Genomic DNA, 22,165 nt, shown 5'->3' with positions numbered 1-22,165 from the left:
AGTAAATTCGATTAATATGCTAATTGCAGCTGGCCACGAACCCAGCCAATTGGCCAATGGTAATTGTTAACCTGGCTGCCTGGCAACCTGGCTACCTGGCTGCCTGACTGACTGTCTACCGGTCTGCACATAACTCAATTCTTTATCTGGCGCTAACAGCAATTAAAGTCAACTTCAATCATTCAGCTAACGGCAATTGCAAAATGTTTTCTGACCACTGTCTACTGTCCGTAGTGCTCCTGTACAGCGATGTCTTGTCGATGGCGGCTATTTGAATACCAACACAGCCTCTGTCTCAGGTTTGTCGTAAGAGGTAAGCATTCAGAAGGGGGGTACGATGAGTTCTCCAAATGTATGTAGCAGGCATTCCATATGCAGTATGAAATAATTGCTAGTCGAGCATTCCCAATCAGAGCACCCTTACTTCTTTATTTCAGTAGCCTCATTTTCCGCACATTCAACTCTTGCAACCCTTGCAACTACGATTGAGCCCTGTTATTAAGGAAACTCGCTCCATAATATTTTCCTTTCAAATCAAAGACAATTCGTTTTTTGACATACACATAAAATTTTATTAAGTAAAAATATGGATAAAACACACCTACACATTGGAATAGAGACGATGTACATTGTACATAAGTAGTACACACATATATAAGCATATATAAATGTATATATAAATATGTATATCCATATATATGCACCATATTCGCAGAAACAGTTATAAATAGAGTTGCACACATACGTAGAGACGAAGGCAATCCATGAACGTAAAATTTAAAAGCCAATTGATTGGGGTTTGAACTCGGTTCGATTTTGTCAGGTTACCAAAAATTCGATGTCTGCAGCAAAGAAAATATCGAATTAATATATATATGTATATGAGAGATAGAGAGAAAGAGTGAGCTATAACTTACCACTAGAAAAGCATAGACAATGCCTATCGCGCTGCCAGCTAAGACATCTGACCAATGGTGTTTGTAGTCGGAGACACGCGTCAGAGCCGTATACCAGGCGAACATTACCAAGAGGAATTGCAACAGGTGTCGCAGCATTCGAAGGCGCGAGCAGTTCACGCGACGCTGCAAATAGATCTACGAACAAAAAGGATTTCAATTACAAAACAATCAATTGTATATGTGTGTGCTTTTAAATGAGCTTGGCAAGCCATTTAACTGTTTTACAATATATTCACTCTCAGCAGAAAACAAATAGGGTAGAAGAGAGAGATAGAGAGAGAGAGAGTGTAGGAATTGCTTTGGAATATGCACAGCTGCGTTTAAAAATAGCGCAATTTTATAAGAGTAATTATATAAGAGTAATTAGGATAGCAAGAGGTCATCTCGCTCGCTTGCGCTTAACCTAAGGCTTGTCATATTCCATTAGGCAAGCAAATCCTTTTACTCTATTGCAATATTCACTTTCAGCAGAAAATAAATAGAAAAGAGAGTGCGAGAGTAATAATTGCATAAGTATGCAAAGATTCATTTCAATATACATACGTGTGTACATACAAACATTTGAGAGAGCAATTATGTGTGAGTAGCTAAGATAGCGAGAGGCCATCTCGATTCTTCTAAGCCTAAATGAATACATAAGAAGTGAATATATACATATTGCACCATTATGAGTGTGCTGTGTATATGTATATGCTTATGTACATCTATATGTATATGTATATATGTATTTTTTACGCACCGCCAAGTAGATCATGGAGAAGAATACAAAGCTTGAATGGCCACTAGGAAAAGAGAGATGCATATTCTTGAATTGCTTCACACTTATATCTTTAGCCGTGCAAGTGTACTCCTCAATGTAGCGGCCTTCATTGACGTAATCGGCGCAAGTCGTCCCATCGAGTAGCATAGGCTTACAGAGCTGAAATGAAAGAATTGTGATTAGACTTGCCTTAGCAAGTCTTTGTCTTCTGCTTCTTACGGTAAAGAAATGAGGTCGCAATCGTCCAATGGTATATTTGGCCAAGTCCGTTGTCATCTGCTCGACTGCCAGACCAAAAAACAAGGTGCTAATCATACGATAGCTGTCCACCGCCCAGTGTGGGAGCTCCATGTGGCACAAATAGTAGCCACTGCCCGGCTGATTATGATGCCTCGACCAGTCCTGCGCCCTATAAAATTCAACCAGCAAAATCTGTGCCATGTGCAATGATTAAAATTGAGAATTTCCACTTTGATTTAGCGAAAATTTACCATAGCAACGGGCAGCAATACACACATCAGATACAGCATCCAACTACGTATGGTGGATTCCTTATAAGGATGCCTCAAAGAGAGATCGTTGCAGAAGAAACCACGCTTATGCGGCTCAACGTACAACGATAAGCCGAACATGGTGAAGCCAACTTTAATAGGTTAAAATAAGCAAAATAATAATAATTATTATTAATATTATCAATTCTTATTATCATTATCAGCATTGCTGTAGATATATATATGAAGACAGATTTCTATAGTGCAATAAGAGTGTAGACTTTAAGCCAAGTTGTCTGTCAAGGGCGGTCTAGATCATCATCATCATCATCATTATCATCATCATTATCATTATCATTATCATCATCATCATCATTGCCATGCGGTTTCGGATTCTAGCTGACGCACTAGCTCATCGGTGCAAGGTCTGCTGATCGCGCCCAAATTAGAGCTCTGTAAACAAACAGAGCCAAGTGCCACACAGTTCCAATTCGAAATCAAGCTGATGAATGATGATGTTTTCATTTCATTGTTGTTGTTGCTGTTGGTATTTTCACAGCACTTTGTACAATAAATTCACCCCAGAAAAAACATTTGCGTAAATTAAGTCAAATATAAATCAGACAACACTCGATGAGCGAATTCTCATATATTTGGTCCGTCATTGGGCATCTGTTGGAGGGCCCCCAACAGCACAGATGCTTATTTATTAAAAAAAAATAGCATTCCTAGTGTTATTATTAATTAAATGAATAACAACCTAAGCGTATGATGCTCGCTCGGGGTCTCCGATAACAATGATGGCACAGAAGGCGCCAAGAGGTGACCAGAGAGGGGAACAGATAAAGCATAGCTGGACGACAGCTAAAACTCTGATATGGCACATACTTCACTCTCATGCTCTATGCAGACAGTAGAACCGGAGCGGGACCTTTAAATGGACGCATGCAGTGCCAGAGATCAATTGGTACAAAATGTGATATAGCACATCGTAAAAGTAGTAGAAGAAATGAAGAGAAGTCTGGCAATTCTAGCAATGCTATATAAGTTTATACATAAATATATTCTCAAAGTTAATGTTCGATCTCACACCACCTAAATCAAGGTATAAACACACAGTTTAAATAAATGCAGTAAACTAATTGAAATAGTTGTACTCAACTAGTGGCAGTAGTACTAATAGTAGTAGAAGAGTGGTAATACTAGTAGTACTAGGAGTGTAGTAGCAGTAGAAAATTAGTAAGTGAAACGTAGAAGGTGAACTACTATCAAAGTAGTAGTAAAAATAGAATAGTAGTAGTAGGTTAATTGTAGTAGTAGTAATACCACAATAGTAGTAGAATATTAGCAAAGTGGTAGAACAGCAGGAGTAGTAGTAGCAAAATAATAGTAATTATAGGAGAACAGAAGTAAAAACATTAAAGTAGAACCAAATTAATATCAGAAGCCAATGTAAAATATGAGTATAAACATGGTAGTATTAGCATGCCAGTAATAGAAAGGTAGTACTAGTTGTTGAGTCTTAGAGTTGAATAGTAGTAGACTAATAGTAGCAGAATAGTAAAGATAACAGTACAATTTGAATTGTAGCAATGTTATCAGTAGTAAATAAATTTGTAGTTTTCTATTTAATTATCTTCTATCCACCCTCGCGTATATATAGATTTCGAAGTCTGTTCTGTATTTCATGCCAAATAAACTTGGAATCAATACTCACGGCAGAAAAGCAGACTCACGTCCACTGCAACGCGTCCAAAGATTTGAGCTGTTCCACGGCGGCGCTGCTTGGCGCCATTTGCTGAATGTCCATTCGCTAGACGCATTGCGTCCGCTGTAACCCCCACAAACGGTGGCAGCTGCAAATCAACTTTTACATTGTCGTTAATATTATTATTGTTGTTGTGGAGCTGCTCCTGTTGCTGCAGTGGGTGTTGGTGTTGAAGCTGGAGTTGGAGTTGGTGAGAATTGGAAGTGGACGCAGCTGAAGCGGCGGCGGCAGCGGCGGCGGCGGCTGCTACAATGCTCGCCGCTGTTGGCGAGGACGGCTCCTCGCCGCTGCTGCTCTGGCTCTCAAAACGCTGCAGCGGCGTCGTATCGCAGACACTAGCGGGCCGAAGGCTGCTCATTGTGTGGGTGTGGCTCTAGTGCACCTTGCTGGCAATGTGTGTGGGCATCGTTATCAGCACAGCGAGAAGGAGAGCCTCAAATATTTGGGCATACGCTAATGGACTCGCTTCGAATGCTATTTACTTTGGCTGATTTGGCTATTGAGAAAGGCAGGAACGTTGCCTTTCTGGCTTGGCTTGGTGATAAGCGTCGGCGTTGCGTAAATGAGAAACCCGCCGATCAATAATGTAAAATAAACAAAAAATCTGACTTTTTTGTCGGTCAGAAGAGCCGTTTCACTCGGAAATTGCGAAATGTTGCTTCAATTCTGCTGGCAACGCACAAAACATGGACAACTTTTTAAGTTATTTTTTTCTTCATTTTAAAATTATTTGCACTTGAATTCGCACTTCGTCGAGGTTGCTTAAATAGCCATAATTATTATTGTTGTTTCTTATATTCCGTTATTTTAGTTTACTACTTGCGCGTTATTCTTTCGCATGCGCAGCGCCGTCAGCGACGAAAACGCAAAGAATGCAAAGACAAAGATTTAACTGAAGCGATCGAGAAAAATAAGCGACCGCAGCGCTCGACAATGCCCAGAGAACTGAGCGCGCAGCGAAGCAACCCACCACCAACGCCAATGGCGCATTGTTCAAACACCTTTAAAACGATATCAGCTGCTCTGAGAGTGCCAAAGAGAGCAGCAAGCGCTCTCTCTTTCGAGCGAATAGTCAATTTGAGCTTGAGATGTGAAGATGAACCGAAAAAGACTACAGTGCTTTAGACTAAACAATTTGCACAGATATACAAATCCTTAGCATTCGGCACTGCTGGCGCTCTCTCTTTCGAAATAGAAATAACTTGCTAAATGGGAATTTATTTAAAACATCGGCTATCTGTCGAGTTATTAATTATGCTGCTGGTATCGTGACCTCATTACTATTATTATTTTTATGAAATTCCATTGATTTCCAAACATACAACATATATCTTATCTAAGCTTAGAATATGCCTTTGCCTCACCTGGCCAATGCGAGTGCGCACATTCCGTGTCATTCTCACAAAACTCGATGAGAGCATAGAACGAATTCTCTCGCTCTCATCCATTATCTGCCTGTGTCGGTGCGTGTGACAAACACAAGGCACGTTTGCTGTCTCTCCCTTCATAGTGTTTTAGTTCAATTTATGCCGCGGATGTGTTCGGTCGGTTCGGCTCGGTCCAGTTCCGTCTACTACTCTATAGGAAAATCTGTTGCGAGAAATTTTTTTGTGCTTTCTTTCGTAATTTGTTTATGCATAACAATCATGAATAAATAACTGTTACCTGACGCTAGAAGCAAAGCAGCAAGCTCAGAAATTTTCCCAGCTGCTTTCCACAGGCGAAAATTCAATTCAATTGGCAAAAAGGTAAAAATATCTATTTTTATTTATATTTGTGTGTGTGCGTGAGTTCAATTAATAAAGATTATAATTTTAATTTACTTTTATTTTTATCTCTCCTCGAATTCAATTTAAATAGCATTGAAAACAGGAAAGTGAGCTTCCCATATATTTTAATGCCAAAGTAAACAAAACAAGCCAAAAAAATTAAAGCCAATTTATAAACAAAGATGTTTAAAGGTGTTCAAAGGCATTGTGTAATGAATGAAGCCAGCACAAATTGGCAAACAATTCCCGCAAATATCCATTCGTATTCGTATGGGGCCGTATCAACTTCTGATATATGTTTCCCTCACATCGATGCGAAAATCGATTTTCACTTGGGGCCAGCTGGGGGCCAAGGTCAACTCATAGGAGTCAATGTTTAAGATCCAAATAGAGTGCAGTTAGTGTCGAGCTGTGTTTAATGACTGCGTACTGCTTATCATTTGCTCAGGTGTATGGTGCGGGCAGGTGGGCTCGCCTAATCAGCAACGGCGGCCAGTCTGAATTGCGTTTCATGATGAATTTAATAATTTGATCGATTTTTATGAAACAGCAAGCCCGTCACCTTCTCTGTTTATGTATTTATACCCGTTCAGATAGTGCGAGTGGGCATATTGGCTTTGTGCCTTATTCGTCTCTCCTCATTTATCTTTGGATTACATTTAGTTCTGTGTATAGAGTATTGGGCAATCGGTGACAGCCGACTCGCGTCGTATTGGCAGTTGGCCAAAATGCAAATAATTATTTACTTAACGAGATTATAGTGAACAGCAAACGCAACTGGAGCTGATAAGAAAGAGGAGTAAAAATGAACACGGGCGAAGGTTGTTCAATAAATTATGAAAGATTTCAATATCTTATGCATCTCAACAGGGATTTCACTGTAGTTCACTGTAGCTGTTTTCGATCGTAATGAGCAGCGATCAGCACTCTGTGCTCAGTGAGTCGTGCAGCGCTTATTGGCCAAGATTGTGGCCAGAGTCTGTGCAAATAGAATCTCTGTAATTTTATGCAATTTCGTTAACTTACTCGGACGTAAAAAAGGGCGTTGTAATAAGCAGCCTTAACTGCAATGAGAACCTGTAGCTGGAACAACAATCCTTAGCAACTAGTGGCAGTGGCCAACGTCAAACAAAAGACAGCCAGAACAGAGAGTGAAGAGTGGAGAGTAAAGAGCAGCATAGAGAATTCCACGAGCTGCCGCATTCGATTGGGGATCTGCAGTTGTCAGCTTCAAATATGGCCAACAGAGATCGAGTCAATGATTCGCTAGGCTTCCCAACAGCCAAGAACTATTTATAGATAGCAAAACAAGCTTCAGCTGCCAATGCAGAGTAATTTCCTTCAGCAACCAGTTAATTTCCCTAACTTAATGTCAATCAGTAATATCCCTGCCAAAAGGACCATTTTTTTCTTAGCAAATGTTTATAAACAAAGTTTGCTTCGAACTAGTTAATTTCCCATACTTAGAAAATGTCTTTAGCAACAAAGTTTGTGGCTCCGATTACGTTGCTTAAAATTGTAACTGTGGCTTAATCAACTTATAAATAGATAAACCTAGACATGTGTTATTAACCTTTATCGCACCGAGGCACAAAAAACAAAAAATTCCCTCTCTGAATGCAGCTGACTATTGAATTCTTAAGGCATATTTCTTGATGCTGGGGTTAATCGTTTTTTATTTTTATGGACGGGCAATGACCACCAGCTGAGGCAGCCTTGCACACCATTCCTGCCCCGCCACCGGCCTGTTGGAGACGAATGTCGCGCCTGCTGCGAAATAAGGTCAGCCAGCGCCATCTGTTGCCCGTTGAGCGCAACGAATGGCATATTGAAATTAACAAAAAAACATAATCATAAGAGTAAATGCAAATTGCATATTAAATATAATGTATACACATGTATATGAGCTCGAATTTATGACTTTGTGGCGCTAACAAAAATAAAAATCCAAAAAGTGGCAACCAAACATGAATAAACGTCAGCAAACTGTCCGGAAGTCGAGGCATTCAATTTCACACTGATTATTGGAGCCCTGCCCTCCCCTTCCGTCCGCCCCGTCTACCTAGATGGGTAGTAGATGCAGCTCGCAGACAGACTGACGACGCTGTCATCGTAAGAAGACCGCAAGACGACACCGACAGCTCTACAGGCTGTCCCCCTGTCCATGTGTCCAAGTGTCCAGGTGTCCAGTTCATCCATGTGCGGTCGTTGTACTTATTTGTTTTTTGTTTTTTTGCCGTGTAAATAACAATAATAAAATAATACGTCTGTGCGGCTGATATAAGCAATTCGCGTTCGACATTGAAATCTAAGAAGCAACGAAGTTGATATGAAACACCTGTATGCTTTGAGCTTATAAATCTCACAAACCTGGAGTCGTTGGCTGATTAGCAACAGATTTTATCTAAGTTGGAATTTAGTTTCAATACAACAAAAACTTGAATCGAGGTTAAAAAATACCCAAATACCTGTTGAATTTCGATATGCGAATCATAGCTGCAATGAATCACAGCATGATAACTCCGAAATGAAGTTGTCACGGGCTGCATTTCTTAATCTTAGGGGCTTCCGCAGACATTACTCATACAGGCAAACTTAATAAATGTGCCCTGTGTAACAGCGAAATTTCCTTTATTAATTCTGATCTTTTTAACGCTCTTTCAGAAATTTACCTGAACGTCACAAGCAGCTGCCTGCGCCGTCAGTAAAGCCCAAGTTCATTGTCAAGACAGTGAGAGAGAGAGAGTGAGAGAGCAAAGCTCTGCTAAGCTTTTGTCAGCAACATTTTTAAGTTAACCGAAAGCACCCAATCGATTTCGAAATGAGTAACGAATCGTCAGCGAGCGAGACAACACCGCTGCGTCGGCCGGAAAGTCAATTGAGTGCAGGCTTAGTCGCTAACGTGGCCAGCAGCAACTACAACAAACACGTCATCAACATTGGCATTTCTCCACCTGCACAGACGACAGCGCTGACTGCCAACAACGACAGTAACGCCATTATTGAGGAGCGATTGCAAGGTGTAAATAACAACAACAACAACAGCAACAGCAATCACACACAACAACAACAGCAGCACACAAAAAATATGGACACAAACAAACGAATTTTATGCCGTGTGGGCCTCGATATTTTGATTTTGCTCTGCGGTAAGTGTTTGCCTCTCGTAATTTCGCACGCGGCAACCATACTACCATATGCATATACGTAAATCCGAATCTGTGCGTGCACTCGTGTGCGTGTGTGTGCGCGCTCATGCATATGTATGCATTTGCCGTCTTCTCGTGTGTCGCAATGTTTGTTTTGTATATTTCTTTTTATGTAATTTTCGGCATTTTAGATGTGTGCGTGCGCGCTTCGCTGAGTTGCCCTTGCTCAACAGAGCTTTCTCTCTCAGAGAACTACAAGCTGTTGCGCTCTTTCGGAACAGCTAAACATTTATTGTAAGTTGTTTGGCATAATATTTTCGTATTTACCGCAACCACAATTTAAGTGTTTAAATAAAAAGCATTCAAATCGCCCGCTAATCAAGTCACAGAACTCAATTATAGCTATTTTTATTCGTTTAGCTGACACTGCTTCCCTTATGCTACGCCTTTTGTCAACATTTGCATGCAAAATAAAGTCACCAAAAAAACGGTACATGCTGCCAACTATATGGGGGAGTCTTCACATGTGTGTGTGCTTCACAATCAGCAATATTATATTTTAGTCTTTATCAGCAGTCGTTGACTAAAAAACGTGTTTCGACTAAGCAATTCATAATATTTATTGTATTACCGTAAAACCCGTTGGCTATTCGAAGTGCGTCTTTGATTGTTTAGTGCCCAGACTCTCTTTTGCACCCGCTCTCTCCCTCTCTCTTAATCTACATGACTCATTCAACCGGGCTTTAAATGTTTTTCCAATTGGCAACTAGGTGGAACACCTTGTGTTTGTTTGTTTCTAACATAAATACTCAAGTATTTACAGCTTCCCTGTGCTACTTACTTATTTGAACAGTTGACATATGTGATTCACAGAATACTGCAATGTCTTAAAAAGGGGCTCCTACACACATCTGAACATAAATAACTGTAGATTGGCAGCAGGTAGCTCAGATAACTGAGGCTGACTCATTCGTTTATGCCAAAAGGTGCTGCAAGACGTGTTGAACCCTCAAAAGTGTCTATATATAACCGGACATTAATCCTTGATGAATCAGCTTTGTCTGAATAAGATTTCGCTTATCTATCTTAAGTTTTGGCAATAAAAAAGGAAATTAATTTAAGATATAGCCAAGTTTATAGAGTTTGAAACATTATCTGTGCTCAGAATAGGGGTATTTACTCATGACACTTAAGTAATCTTATCCATAAAAGGCAATAAAAAGTAAAAATAATTTTCAATATTTCAACATAATCAAATAATCAAATCGTTTCCATTTATAGTCCCTTATCGAAAGTAAAAGCCCCATTGGAATCCATGAATAAGACGAAAAAACTTTTAACAGCTGCACACTTAATCAAATATGTAAAAACACCGAAAGTTATCCATCCACAAATAAATTCTAATTGGTTTTTATACAAATTCTAATACATTCGGATTCGATTTGTGTGTGACCTTTTAGGCACCGAACAGCTTGCAACAAATAAATTCCAATTAGCTTAACATAACATAAATCAGATATACTGTAAACTTTCAGAAAGAGAACAGCTTTTAAGAGACAGCTTCAACATCTTATAAGTTCCAATTAAATATTCACTCCAATCAGATAATTGTGTATTTTTTAGTAAGAGAGCAACTTTTAAGAGCTATATTAAGAGACTTTAACTTGAGTGGCTGTCGAATCTGTTAGACGTTTTCGTCTGTCGCCAACTAATTTGAACGTAAATTAGTTTTGACACAGAAGGCGCTGATAGAGTGATACGCCGAGCAGAGGCTGAGTGCGTGCCTCCACTTCAGCTATTGTGGTTGGGTCTTCAACATACCTTAACAATCCCAAAATTGGACTCAAAATAAACGTCGAGCGTCTCTGTTTGACGTTAATTGAATGCGAACGAGCTGCAGCACAACCAATTGGGAAAACTCCCCCTCGACTTGTATTTTGGTGGAGTCATTAAACTCATAAAAGAGAAAGAAAAATTAAAAGAAAAAGAAAAAGAAAAAAGTGCGTACGCACTCCAATAATTTATTGTGCCGAGGAGGGGCTGGAGTGATATTCCCTATGTTCAAACGAAAAACTAAGTAGAAAGAAAAATATTTATGCTACGCATTTGCTTTATTGTCATGGCCAATGGATGCAATCTCGCTCTTCTTCTTTCCCTTAATATTATTGTTTACTTTCCAGCCAAAAGCCACAATAACAAAATAACAAACACGTACGAAGGCGAGACAGCTGCCAAAAGAAAACGATGATCGGCGTGCTTATACCCTGGAAACAAAAAATAGTTCTAATTGAAGAGTATTGTTCTTACTGACTGTAGGGTATCTTTAATGTGTTTCAAATCTTTAATAGCAATGCGAAAGTTATAAAGAATCGAAGCACAATCATATTCTGAGCAACTAGCTAATTGATTACAGGGTATCTATCTATCATTCCTCTATTTTCAGTTTGTGAACGACACAGAAACACTTCCTATAGGCGAATTAAACCTAAGTTCCATTGTAATCGTGTATTTAATCCCCATTTATTAGCTGTAGGATATCTTTGATGTCGAGTAAACCTTTTCTATTCTGTCAGTTGCTACAGTTAGTGAGGCATTCAAAGCATATGTAATTATCTGTGCCTCATCAGTCTCTTTCTGATTTTGAGCTATTGGTAATATTTCAAACCTGTCATGACAAAGGTGTCTGGCCCCTACCTGAGCGACACCTTTGTTGCATCTCTCTGGGAATTCCTGGTACTCAGCTGCATGTGCACTGCACATTGCAATTCATGTGTCGCAGTCGCCCTCGCTTTGGCGATCTCACTGCATTGTCCCTGCAACTGATGTGGCGTACTGCAGCCCGAAATTACCAAAGATGTTGCCCTATACTTTAGATGCCTGAATGCGTTTCTCAGTCGAGGTCTGTGTCTGTGTCCGATGTGTATATAAAAGCAATTAAGAGTGGTCAAGTCGAGACTGCTTCTTAAGCGTATTTACTCTTAAACTCTTATACTCTCAAATTTATATAATCGACTCTTCGTATATTCTCAAACTCTTATACTCCGAAATTCGCAAATGAATATTTTTTTTGCTTTGCTTTTGTCCTTCGCTGATCGATCAATGAGAGCTGTCAGTCATCCTTAGAGCTTATGCTGGAGACTGAGACTGACGTCGGGTGTCTGGAGTCTGGAGTCTGGAGTCTGCAGCGAGTCAGCGAGGCTGGCTAGAGGTTAAGAGTCCAAATCTTTGGTATTAATTGTCTTTAATTAAACTTCCGTCTTGTTTAATTAATGCTATTAGAATTGAGCAACCAGACAGTTATTGTCTTCATTAGCTGCCGCCAGATGAGATAAGATTTGGTTTTCGCTTTCATTAGAAAATGCCTAAAATATGGTCAAATATTTGTCTCTTGGCTGGCTGGAAAAGTGCTAAATGAACAGCACTGATAGTAGAATCTTTGCCAGAGAAGAGTTCTATGTTTCAGCTTTCGTAATTCCCAGTTCGAAATAGTTGCAGCTCTTTGTGTTGCACGTTAAGCAGCGGCAGCCTTTATGAAGTGCCGCCCAATGTTTGTGTGGGCCACAAAGTGTTTGTGTACGCGCCTAGACAGAGAGAGAGCGACAGCATCCAAAGACACAAAAGTATCTGTGGGCAACTGCACAGATAAGTTGAGACTCAGATGTGGCGTACGTCGGTGGCAGCTGCGGCTTCGTTTGAATCATATCTGGAGGTGGATGAGGTTAATATTTACCACCCCCCTCCCTTTATAGTTTCTAGAGCGTTTACCTCTTTGTTTAACAAACAAATTGTTTTGTCTGTGGGTGTGAGTGTGTGTATGTGTGTATGTGGGTGTGTGTGTGTGGCTGAGGGGCATTATTGAAATGGACTTGACACCAAATGAACGCAAAGCACTTTCTATAAAATTTAAATCAAAGTGCGACAGATTTGCCTCTAAACGAACCACTTCCGCCCATGTTCCACCATTTCGAATGAGAATCTCTCATCAAAAAAAAAAAAAAAAAACAAAGGGCAGCAAAAACATAAATTCAATCTACTTAGTTATGCTTCCATACAGAGTTCTCTCTGTTCCATTTAACTGAAAATTGTACTTTTCCCTTTCTATACTTCGAGACGAAAGACATAAAAATCCATATCTATAGATGCGCTAGATACCCCAGATAGTGGCTACTGTTTGGGCTGGGATAAGCCGCCCGCATACAAAGGTCACTTGCTCTGCTGCAACACGACTCTAATCTGGGAACAATGGCTGCAGCCCAGCATCAGTTTCCCAGCATCCAATGTTAAGTCACTCCCAAAGACAAAGATCGAACCTGTTCCCCTCGAATGCAGCTGCGCTCACATTTGCCTCACTTTCTTTTTAGGGTCCTACCTTTGTCGCCAGCTATTCATGTGCCTTTCACAGTGACTGACTGTGGCTAAAAATCCATAATCCTGCTTTTTGCACTCTGCTCCTATGTCTGACTCTGCGGGCAATCGACGCCAACTCAAGTACTCCTGCTATAAAAAGTTCTATAAATAGTTGAGTGTATTCGAGTACTTCCGATGTGCTCAGCTTGCACTGCTGCTAAGCGTGGCTCACTCATTAAACTGCCCTCGCTTCGCATGCTAATATAGAACTATGGGAAAGAATGGAGACAAATTTCGAAGTGCTTAATTGTTAGACTTAATATCAAAGCAAAATTATAAGGAAATTCAAAATATTGTTAAAGGCAAGGCAACAGTGACTCAGCTGCAACATTTTTTCATTCTAGCTGCAGCTTGAGATTGAGCTCCAGCTTCAAAACTGTGCGAGATAAACTATTTTCCCTCTCTAGACATATATATATATAGATATATATATATATATATATGACTGCACAATTATATACCAAATTCCAAGTCTCAAAAGATATGGAAGTTTGCGATTTGTCACGCGCCTCGTGAGCGTATACAAGTAATATTAACAATACTGTAACAATGAATATAGCAATTTTTAAGTGCGACACAAAGAGAATATCACAAAGCCATATGTGAAGTCTTTAGCTCCGACTTAGCTGCCAATATGCCCGTGTGGCCTACTGGAGCGAGTATAAAACTGCATAAAGAACATCGTGTCGCTCCCAGTTTACATGTCTTTCGGCGCCATCAAGTAGTCGACGCCGTCTACATCTAGCCAATGGCCATTTGCATCTATAAATAGCCATTCCAAATAGTCTTTCTGGTCCGCTGTTACACGCATTAGGCAACCCTCGCAGTGCGCCTAATGGGCACCGCATCGCTGAGCATCTTTCACGCAGGTAATACGCACAATTGCAATGGCAATTAGCCATCCGTTGACTTGGCATCAACTGTGGCAGCTAGTGCTCTAGCTACAACAACCTCTCTGGCCTGCACTTAATCTAATTTTAATTAGATATACGTCCTCACGCGCCGTGTCGCGTAGCTGGCAGATCTCTCGCTGTAATCAAGAAAAACAAACATATTTCAAGTGTCGCTGACACTTGCGATCGTTGGACCTTTGATGGATGGCTTGATCAGTCAATCAATCAAACTGTGACCACTTGTCCAGGCGAAAGCAATTTGTATGCCTGCTAGTTATTATTAATGGTGCTGCATAATTATTTAATATACTCGCTCAGGGTCGTCTAAGCGAGTCTGCACTGTACACTCGAGCGTAGCGTTGCTGAGAGCAAACTTCGATACTTCCCCCTGGGGAGATCTTGTGATTAGCAAGTTTTCGGATGATATCACTCCAGACCAGGTCTACATTCAGCTAGATCTATATATTCTACAGTTACTTCTTTTTTAATTCCTTCCTTATTCACTCTGCAGTCAGTTAAACCCGACTACAGTGCTTCCTACTTGTCAATGGTGCTGCATGTTTAATTAAAAGAGCGCGTGTCTGCAGCAGTTGTGTAGCTTGCTGAAAGGTCCGACACGAGTTGTTCTAAGCCCCTTTCGGAGCACCCGGAGCCCCTCAACTATCCCGAAAGTCCCCCTGCTTGCAGCTGTTGCAGACAAAAATAGTTGCTTTAGGGCGGGTCGTCGATGTCGTCTTGATGTCTCCCTTCACAACGCCGCCGATTGGTAATCTTATCAATAGCTTAGACATATCGTAAGTCAACAGTGTCAGGCACACCGAAACCCGGAGAGGGAGCCCCTTGATAATGCCCAAGTCCCAATGACCTACTAAATGCATATTGATAAATCATGGCGGCTTATGTTCTCTGACAAGCGACTGTGGAGAATACTTTTGGAACTACCATTTACTTTATCAACTGCTTTCTCTAATTCCCTGTTCTTTTCTATTTTGCAGTTGGCTTGCCCATACTTTGGTTCTTTCTGTTTGGGGATCCGTACAAGCGCGGCTTCTTCTGTGACGATGAATCGCTGAAGCATCCCTTCAAGGAGTCCACTGTGCGCAACTGGATGCTGTACATCATAGGCCTGGTTATACCAGTGGGCGTGGTAAGTGGGCAATTGAAATTGATATAAAGTGCACTGCGTATTAAGCGCTGCGGGCTCTTTGGGGACCGGCGAAGCACCCAAGTGGCCACCCATGTTAAATGATGTCAAGCATGTGTCAGCCAGTTGATGTTTTTTATATTTGATACCCTGGAGTCTATTGCACAATCATTTCAAGTTCACATAGACAGTCAATGTGTGCTCCACTTTTAAGCTCTTGCTCAACTGCAGTGGGAGTCGCCACAGAGAAGAAAGAGGAGGAGAGTGATAGATCGAGGCATCTGCTGTCCACTCCACATGTTGTAAATGAAACCAGAGCAAGCATCTGTTTGTGTCTCTAAAAAGCAAACGATGGGCTATAAACTGGCTAATGGCCTGGCCCTAGTTCCCCTGAAACCTAAATACAAGCAAAAACGGCCCGAATTTACGACTATTTGCGTACCTTCTAGCCCAGCGTAGCCCAGCGCCTGCCTAAACTAAACAACTCGTTCCCTCAAATATTGCCCGAAAATCTGTGCAACAATTATTTATTTCCCTATTTACCTCGGCTTCCGCCTCCGCCCCTGGCTCTATTTATATTGGCCCTTCCTAAGAAAACAAACTGTCCACAAGGAATGTGCTAAAAGGAAATGGTTCATTGATAAATACATTTGTAATTAGTGCTGATAACTTAGCCCCTTTTGCCACACAAAAGTAGCCTTTTCTACTGTCTCTTCATTACTTCTAAAGGTCGTCTTCTCTGCCTCTCTGTCTCCTATTCTTTGTGGCTTTATTTCAGACAGATCTAGCCTTTCTACTGCCTCACAATTTAATCTTTTTGCCAGACATTAGCTTAGCCTTTTCTTTTTTCTCTCTTCTCAGCAGCCTATTCAACAAGTTCTCTTTCACTCTCCCTTCTCATAATTAGTGCAGAGCAATTAGCATTTCTTATTGCCTCCAGAAAAATTATTTATTTAACTTCCGCAATTGCGATTTCTAACTACTTCCCCAAGCTTAAGCTCTCATTCGCACTCTTCCTCTTCCATATTGGATGGCAGTGTTGGTAATTTAGCCTTTTTCTATCCAAAGCAAGTAATTTTCTACATATTGATGGTTGCGACTCCTTCAAAACTGTTATAATAACTGTTATACGCCACTGTTGCCCAGTTTCAGTGTCTTGGCGTTGCCATTCTCTCATGCAGATACCGATACCGGTCACAATAACTGTTATGCTACTGATTCTGAGTTGCCAGATCGTAATAGTCTAATCATTCCGTTTATTCTCTCCCATACAGATGCTCATCGTTGAGCTGCAAAGGTCGAGAAATGCGAATGCCTCTGGCACTGGATCGGCGAGACGCTATATCTTCATGTCGTACGAGATACCCGACTGGCTGGTCGAGTGCTATAAGAAAATGGGTGTCTTTGCATTCGGCGCCGCTGCCAGTCAACTGACGACGGATATAGCCAAGTACTCAATTGGCCGATTGCGTCCACACTTCATAGCGGTAAGCGGGGCCATCGAATGACAATTAAGCAACTCAAATTGCCAATTAATTTTAATATGCAACATATGCAACGCGCTTAACATATGACACGCGAGACAGGAGGCAGCAGACACACACGAAGGGGCTATTTATAAGTTGCAATCCAGTTAGCGACATTGAGAGGGTTGGCTCATTGACGCTGCTCTAGGTAGGCAAAGAAAGACAGAGAGACAGAGAGTATATTTAATTAATATAACATATATAAAAGATATTTGCCAAGGCCTTCGCCTTCCCCTAGATATTCCTTTTATCTTCTTTATTTGCATTTGATAAATATTTAAAGTGTTTGCCAAGCGAGGGTGGCTTGTTCAAGAGATTACCTATTAGCTATATGTATAGATTAGCTATATATATCTCATCCAAATACTTTGTAAGCTACCCTCGCATAATCGCGCCTCACCAGAGATAGCCTTGGTTTGTTGGTGGGGCACTTCGTATGCTGCTGGTTATGGACTCCCCCAGCTGCTAAACAGCACAGAGACGCCCTATTATTTAGTGAAGTGCGGCAACAGCGCTGCAAAATTGAGCATTAAATGCGTAGCACATGTTGCAAGTAGCCAAAGGGAAGGGGACAAATGAGAGTTGCCCATAGCCAGGGCAACCAGTAACTGTAGCTAAGCAGCTTTAGCGGCTGCGCTCATTTGACTCAGTTCTCAATGTTTGACTGTTTGTTCTTATGGACGTTGCTCAGGTGTGCCAGCCGCAGATGCCTGATTGGTCGACCTGCGAGAACGCCACGAATGTGGGCAAATATATAATGGACTTCGAGTGCCAAGGTGTGGGCAGCTCGGCGCGGATGCTGAAAGAGATGCGACTCTCGTTTCCCAGTGGACACTCCAGCTTCACCTTCTACACCATGGTCTATGTGGCAGTAAGTTGAGCTCGTTACATGTTGCCCCTTATGTTAAGCATCTCTCTCTCCCTCTTTGTCCAGCTCTACCTGCAAGCCCGCATGAATTGGCGTGGCTCGAAGCTGCTGCGACACTTTCTACAATTCCTCTTCATTATGATTGCCTGGTATACGGCGCTGAGCCGTGTCTCCGACTACAAGCACCATTGGTCGGATGTTCTGGCTGGTTCAGCAATTGGAGCTGCTTGTGCAGTGATTGTGGTATGTTCTTTTCCTTCTTCTCCCCCTCAACTTTTTATCATTTCACATACTATATACGGCAAGTCTTATACACACACATCTCACTTGATCATCTTTTTCTAGAGCTACTTTATGCCCAAAGCGTGTTTCAACTTGCAAACAGTTTGGCCCACCAAAGAAGCTAAGATCCAGTGAACAGAGAGAGAGAGAGAGATTTCAAATCTTTTGTAATATCAAGATTCTTAGCTATTAAAATAATATTAATTGACATTAACACACACTCACACACACATCGTGGCGTTTCCTTTAAGTCGGCTTTTTGTTAGAAGTGCGCCATTAGCTTCGAAATATTCGTGCATTTAATTGGCTCGCTTTCAACACCTGCTGCAATATGGCATGTGGCATGCAATCGTGGCTGCCACATTAGCTTCAAATTGACCAGCTGCAGCTACATACACACATATGCAAAAATATAGATCAGCAATTTTACGCTTCATTTGGTTTATTGGACGTGGACTCAGTTTTCTTGCACAACTATTTGCCGCCTATAAGAATCATACCATACTTTTAGGAGCCATCTTTATTGCTACCTTTACAAAATTTCACTCTAAACTGCACTTTAATAATCAGAATCATTTCCATCTTTTTTCTTTCAGGCAAACTACGTATCTGATCTGTTTCCCGCGAAACCGAATGGGAAGTCCTATTTGCCACGTAGCTCCCAGGATGTCAGTCAAACACATTCAACGGTTGTTGTCACAACAAATTAGCCCGCAATTCATTTGAATAATGGATTTAACAATCGTTTAGGACACAAATTCCATAATTTATAAGCAAATTAACAAGGATCTGTCAAATTCTGTTACCTGTTGAAGATTTTAAAGCACGGCAAAAGCACAGCTTTCGTTCGTTTTTAGCTATGTTAATGTAAACAAATTTTGTATTTAATATTAATATTACAACTTAATGTATAACTCTGAGATAGAAGCGTTTGCTGATTCTTAAAGATTATATTCACTAAAGTGACCTTAAGATTATGTAAAATTCGATTTGCAATATCTGCAATCATCAATAAGTATTATGTTAATATGAGTCTTTAGCTTTTGATTAAAATACTTAAAATATAACAAAAGAAAAATTTAATTGATTTCTAAGCTATGTTTATAATAAGGTTGTCAAATTTCATATATGTTACAAATTACAAAGTCAAGCTTTGAATATACAGTTTTGGGCTTTTCATATAACTTAATGACAATTGTCTTAATATACCGCTTTTAGTATTTTCGACAGCAAAATACAAATAGTGGATATATGAAGGTCTGTCACTATTTGTACATTCGATAGTTAGCTTGCATCTCTGGCAATTATCAGTGCTGCGTTTATTCATATCGATAGTAGTGGCGATAAGAATGTACGTCCATTGATATGTATTAATCGATAGTTAGCTTGCATCTCTGGCAATTACCAGTGCTGCCTTTATTCATATCGATAGTAATAAGGTCTGTCCATAGATTTGTATCAATCGATAGTTATCTTGCATCTCTGGCAATTATTGTGCTCTAAACAAAACCGGCTTGTTTTTTAGAAATAAAAAGTAAATATAAAACACATCTCATGTTTTCGAAAAAAAATGGTTAATTAAAGTTATAACTAACATATGACAATATGACAGTAACTTGCCATATTCATTGTGTGTGCATGTTATAGAACAACACTCTCTGTAAACATGACGTGTCACCAGAAGCCCTTAAGAATTTATTATTTTCTGTTTGCAGAGTCTCTGTATCAAAATGATAACTGATGTGCAATTGGCAATTTTTTCAAATGTCCTGGGTGTTTTTCTCTTCCTGCTCGTTGTTGCTTACCACTACATCAACGCCAATACGGGAAAGTAAGTGAAGTAACTACAAATATGACCTGACAAGCAATTCATTTGCGTTTGTTTATTTTGCAGGCTTAGCATCAAAAGCAAATGATCTTCGAGATTTCCACAAGTTAATTAACAGCAGTATCTTATAAAATCAACTTCGAGTAATAAAATGATATAAAAAAACTTAGTCCATATCGTCCAGTGCCTCCCTCATTGCCTGCACATCGAGAAGTGCCTTTTCCTTGCGGGAATTGAAAGTTCGCTGCGTTGGATGACCGAAGCTGAAAGCCTTGATATATGGAAGCTTTCCATCATTCATATTTTCACCCACATTTACATCCATTGCGTTAGTTGCCTTTCTTATGGAACTCTTTGCTTTGGTAGGAAGTTTTCCCTGATCAAATCGGTAGTTGGCAGGGAATTTGTGCACTTTGATGCAATGATCCTTTCGCTCAGCAGGCAGAAAGAACTTTAAAGGACATTCTTCAATGTAACATGTGTAGTGGGGCTTGTCACCTCGCTCAACGCTGACTGCGAAATATAAATCATGTTGCTCGGTTATATGCAGATCCAACAGGTGTGCAGTTGGCAACTGCCGCCGACATTGAATGCAGCTGTAGTACTGCGTTTGTGTTGTCTTTGTATTCACATTTTTGTATAGCGGAATCTTTGTCTCCTTAGCTTCTTCAATATCTTCGAGGTCAATGAGTACACCAAGTTTCTTAAATGGCGACAAAATTGGCTCAGTTTTATTTGCTTCTGCGGACGTTAGAAAGCCAGCGGATATGCTATTCAATGCATTTTGTAATTGGGCTTTTGTAAGTAAAGTGGCAGAAGACATTTCTGAATTAATTTCACGTTTGCTTTTAAAACAGATGATTTATTTATATCGATGTAGACGACGGTATAGTGAAATTTAGCAAATAAGAACACGGTAATCAACTATCGTACAGTTTGCGCCTTTTCTATTTGACGTAACTGACTAGCCTATCGAAAACGTAAAGAGCATTCGAGAAAACAATAAATATCGTATCGAAATTTTTGTGCTGATATCGATTGCTGATACTTTATTGTTTTTATTGACTAAACATATACGTTGTAGAATAATAATAGGAAGTCGAAAATGTCTTCTGCTAGCGATTCTGCAGCTGCAGAAAAGTGCTTTGATATTGAAAAAGTCGCAGATTTATTTGAAGGTAGTTTAATTGACGATGATGATGTCCGGATGGAAGACTATTTGGAAGCGTATGAGGAGATTATGAAGTAATTAGAATGGAAAACACTTGTAAACAAATTAACAAGTTTTGCTGAATCAGGTTCTTCCTACTGATGGGCAGCGTGTTTACTTTTGTAAGCAGTGACGTGCGCAACAAACTGGATATACTGTACAATCTGCGACAGCAGGACAACGAAGATAACAAACACTTCGATAGTATTAAAACTATGCTGTTGTATGAGAAAGAAGCCAGCCTGCTGCGACAGAAAGGCTACGTGTCGGGCAGTCGCACCTTATTGCGTCTGCATCGTGGCTTAGGTAGTACTCTGTCAAATAGATAACAGATTCTTATCTTATCTAATTTCATTTCTTGCAGAGTTTGTGTACGAGTTTCTACACCGTCTGCAAGACGTGGCAGATGAGGAAAAGGCGCACCATATCTGCAAATCAGCTTACAATGATACCCTAGCCAAGCATCACCCCTTCCTTATTCGAAAAGGTGCTCAAGTTGCAATGTTTGCAATACCCACGCGCGGTGAGCTCTTCAAGCGTGTCTGCAGCGATGCGAATGTCTCGAACGCCGTTCAAAGGCTGCCTAATATGTTACGGTATATGCAGGATGTCTACAATCGCACTGATCAGCTTTATACACTGGAGGAGCTCCATAGCCTGCCTTAAAACTCTCATAGGTCATTATAGAAATTTTAACGTATTGTCGAACCCATTAGCCTGTCTGTCTTATTGAGTGGTTCATTCCAATGTTTGTGTCTTTGTTTGTATTTATTGCCTTCTGCTCGTACTTGTGTTATTAAAGCTTTAGCGTTCGACTAAAGAATGTTTCTCAACTATATTTATCGTATAGTCAACTTATCTGTGACGAAATTTATAATGAAATTAGAATCTTAAGTCGCTTCTTGATTAGATTGTGCAACCTCGAAGAACTGTCGTAGAACGTTGCCCCTGCTAGCCAAATTAAAGCTAATCAGGATTTATCATTAAGAGACAATGCCGAATTAGTCAAAGCTCCAAAGATTTATAAGTCTCTCTTGTATATGTATGTATATTTATAATTTAGCTGCAATCTGCATTTAATGTATGACACACACAAATGGCCGACATTTTC

General features: G+C 40.3%; 5 protein-coding genes across 9 annotated transcripts; 3 read left to right on the top strand and 2 right to left on the bottom strand.

Annotated features, from left to right (window-relative positions):
* Positions 1–691: 691 nt before the first annotated feature.
* On the bottom strand, positions 692–5,415 carry LOC111599923 (putative phosphatidate phosphatase). Of its 3 annotated transcripts, XM_023315766.2 has the most exons (7): positions 5,343–5,412; positions 3,928–4,077; positions 2,211–2,362; positions 1,939–2,151; positions 1,699–1,878; positions 918–1,094; positions 693–842 (listed from the first exon to the last, which is right to left on the bottom strand). In XM_023315766.2, exons 2-7 carry the CDS (start codon positions 4,031–4,033, stop codon positions 825–827), a joined length of 846 nt encoding a protein of 281 aa, XP_023171534.1. In that variant the 5' UTR covers positions 4,034–4,077; positions 5,343–5,412; the 3' UTR covers positions 693–824. The 3 variants fall into 3 exon arrangements, with proteins under 3 accessions (XP_023171533.1, XP_023171534.1, XP_023171535.1); XM_023315765.2 differs by lacking the exon at positions 5,343–5,412 and having other exon boundaries at positions 692–842; positions 3,928–4,938; XM_023315767.2 differs by lacking the exon at positions 3,928–4,077 and having other exon boundaries at positions 5,343–5,415.
* Positions 5,416–5,648: 233 nt separating this feature from the next.
* LOC111599924 (putative phosphatidate phosphatase) lies at positions 5,649–18,874 on the top strand. Of its 3 annotated transcripts, XM_030223855.1 has the most exons (8): positions 5,649–5,726; positions 8,412–8,896; positions 15,192–15,343; positions 16,615–16,827; positions 17,558–17,737; positions 17,801–17,977; positions 18,080–18,183; positions 18,613–18,675. In XM_030223855.1, exons 2-7 carry the CDS (start codon positions 8,569–8,571, stop codon positions 18,149–18,151), a joined length of 1,122 nt encoding a protein of 373 aa, XP_030079715.1. In that variant the 5' UTR covers positions 5,649–5,726; positions 8,412–8,568; the 3' UTR covers positions 18,152–18,183; positions 18,613–18,675. The 3 variants fall into 3 exon arrangements, with proteins under 3 accessions (XP_030079715.1, XP_030079714.1, XP_023171536.2); XM_030223854.1 differs by lacking the exon at positions 18,080–18,183 and having other exon boundaries at positions 18,613–18,874; XM_023315768.2 differs by lacking the exon at positions 18,613–18,675 and having other exon boundaries at positions 18,080–18,270.
* Positions 18,875–19,456: 582 nt separating this feature from the next.
* LOC111593184 (dolichyl-diphosphooligosaccharide--protein glycosyltransferase subunit 4) lies at positions 19,457–20,006 on the top strand. Its single transcript, XM_023305793.1, has 3 exons — positions 19,457–19,550; positions 19,732–19,847; positions 19,911–20,006. The coding sequence occupies exons 2-3, from the start codon at positions 19,747–19,749 to the stop codon at positions 19,930–19,932; spliced, it is 123 nt and encodes a 40-aa protein (XP_023161561.1). The 5' UTR covers positions 19,457–19,550; positions 19,732–19,746; the 3' UTR covers positions 19,933–20,006.
* LOC111593183 (protein lethal(2)k10201) lies at positions 19,940–20,809 on the bottom strand. The gene has a single exon (XM_023305792.2). It carries the CDS (start codon positions 20,665–20,667, stop codon positions 20,011–20,013), a length of 657 nt encoding a protein of 218 aa, XP_023161560.2. The 5' UTR covers positions 20,668–20,809; the 3' UTR covers positions 19,940–20,010.
* Positions 20,810–20,878: 69 nt separating this feature from the next.
* Positions 20,879–21,735, top strand: LOC111593181 (ceramide-1-phosphate transfer protein). The gene is made up of 3 exons (XM_023305791.2): positions 20,879–21,089; positions 21,143–21,360; positions 21,419–21,735. Exons 1-3 carry the CDS (start codon positions 20,950–20,952, stop codon positions 21,718–21,720), a joined length of 660 nt encoding a protein of 219 aa, XP_023161559.1. The 5' UTR covers positions 20,879–20,949; the 3' UTR covers positions 21,721–21,735.
* The last annotated feature ends 430 nt before the right edge of the window (positions 21,736–22,165 follow it).

This window comes from Drosophila hydei, unplaced genomic scaffold, assembly GCF_003285905.1.
Source record: "Drosophila hydei strain 15085-1641.00,03,60 unplaced genomic scaffold, DhydRS2 tig00000315-arrow-arrow-pilon, whole genome shotgun sequence".
In the NCBI taxonomy this organism is placed as follows: Eukaryota; Metazoa; Arthropoda; class Insecta; order Diptera; family Drosophilidae; genus Drosophila; species Drosophila hydei.
The sequence above is the reverse complement of the archived record's forward strand: the minus strand, read 5'-3'. Positions and strand labels throughout refer to the sequence as shown.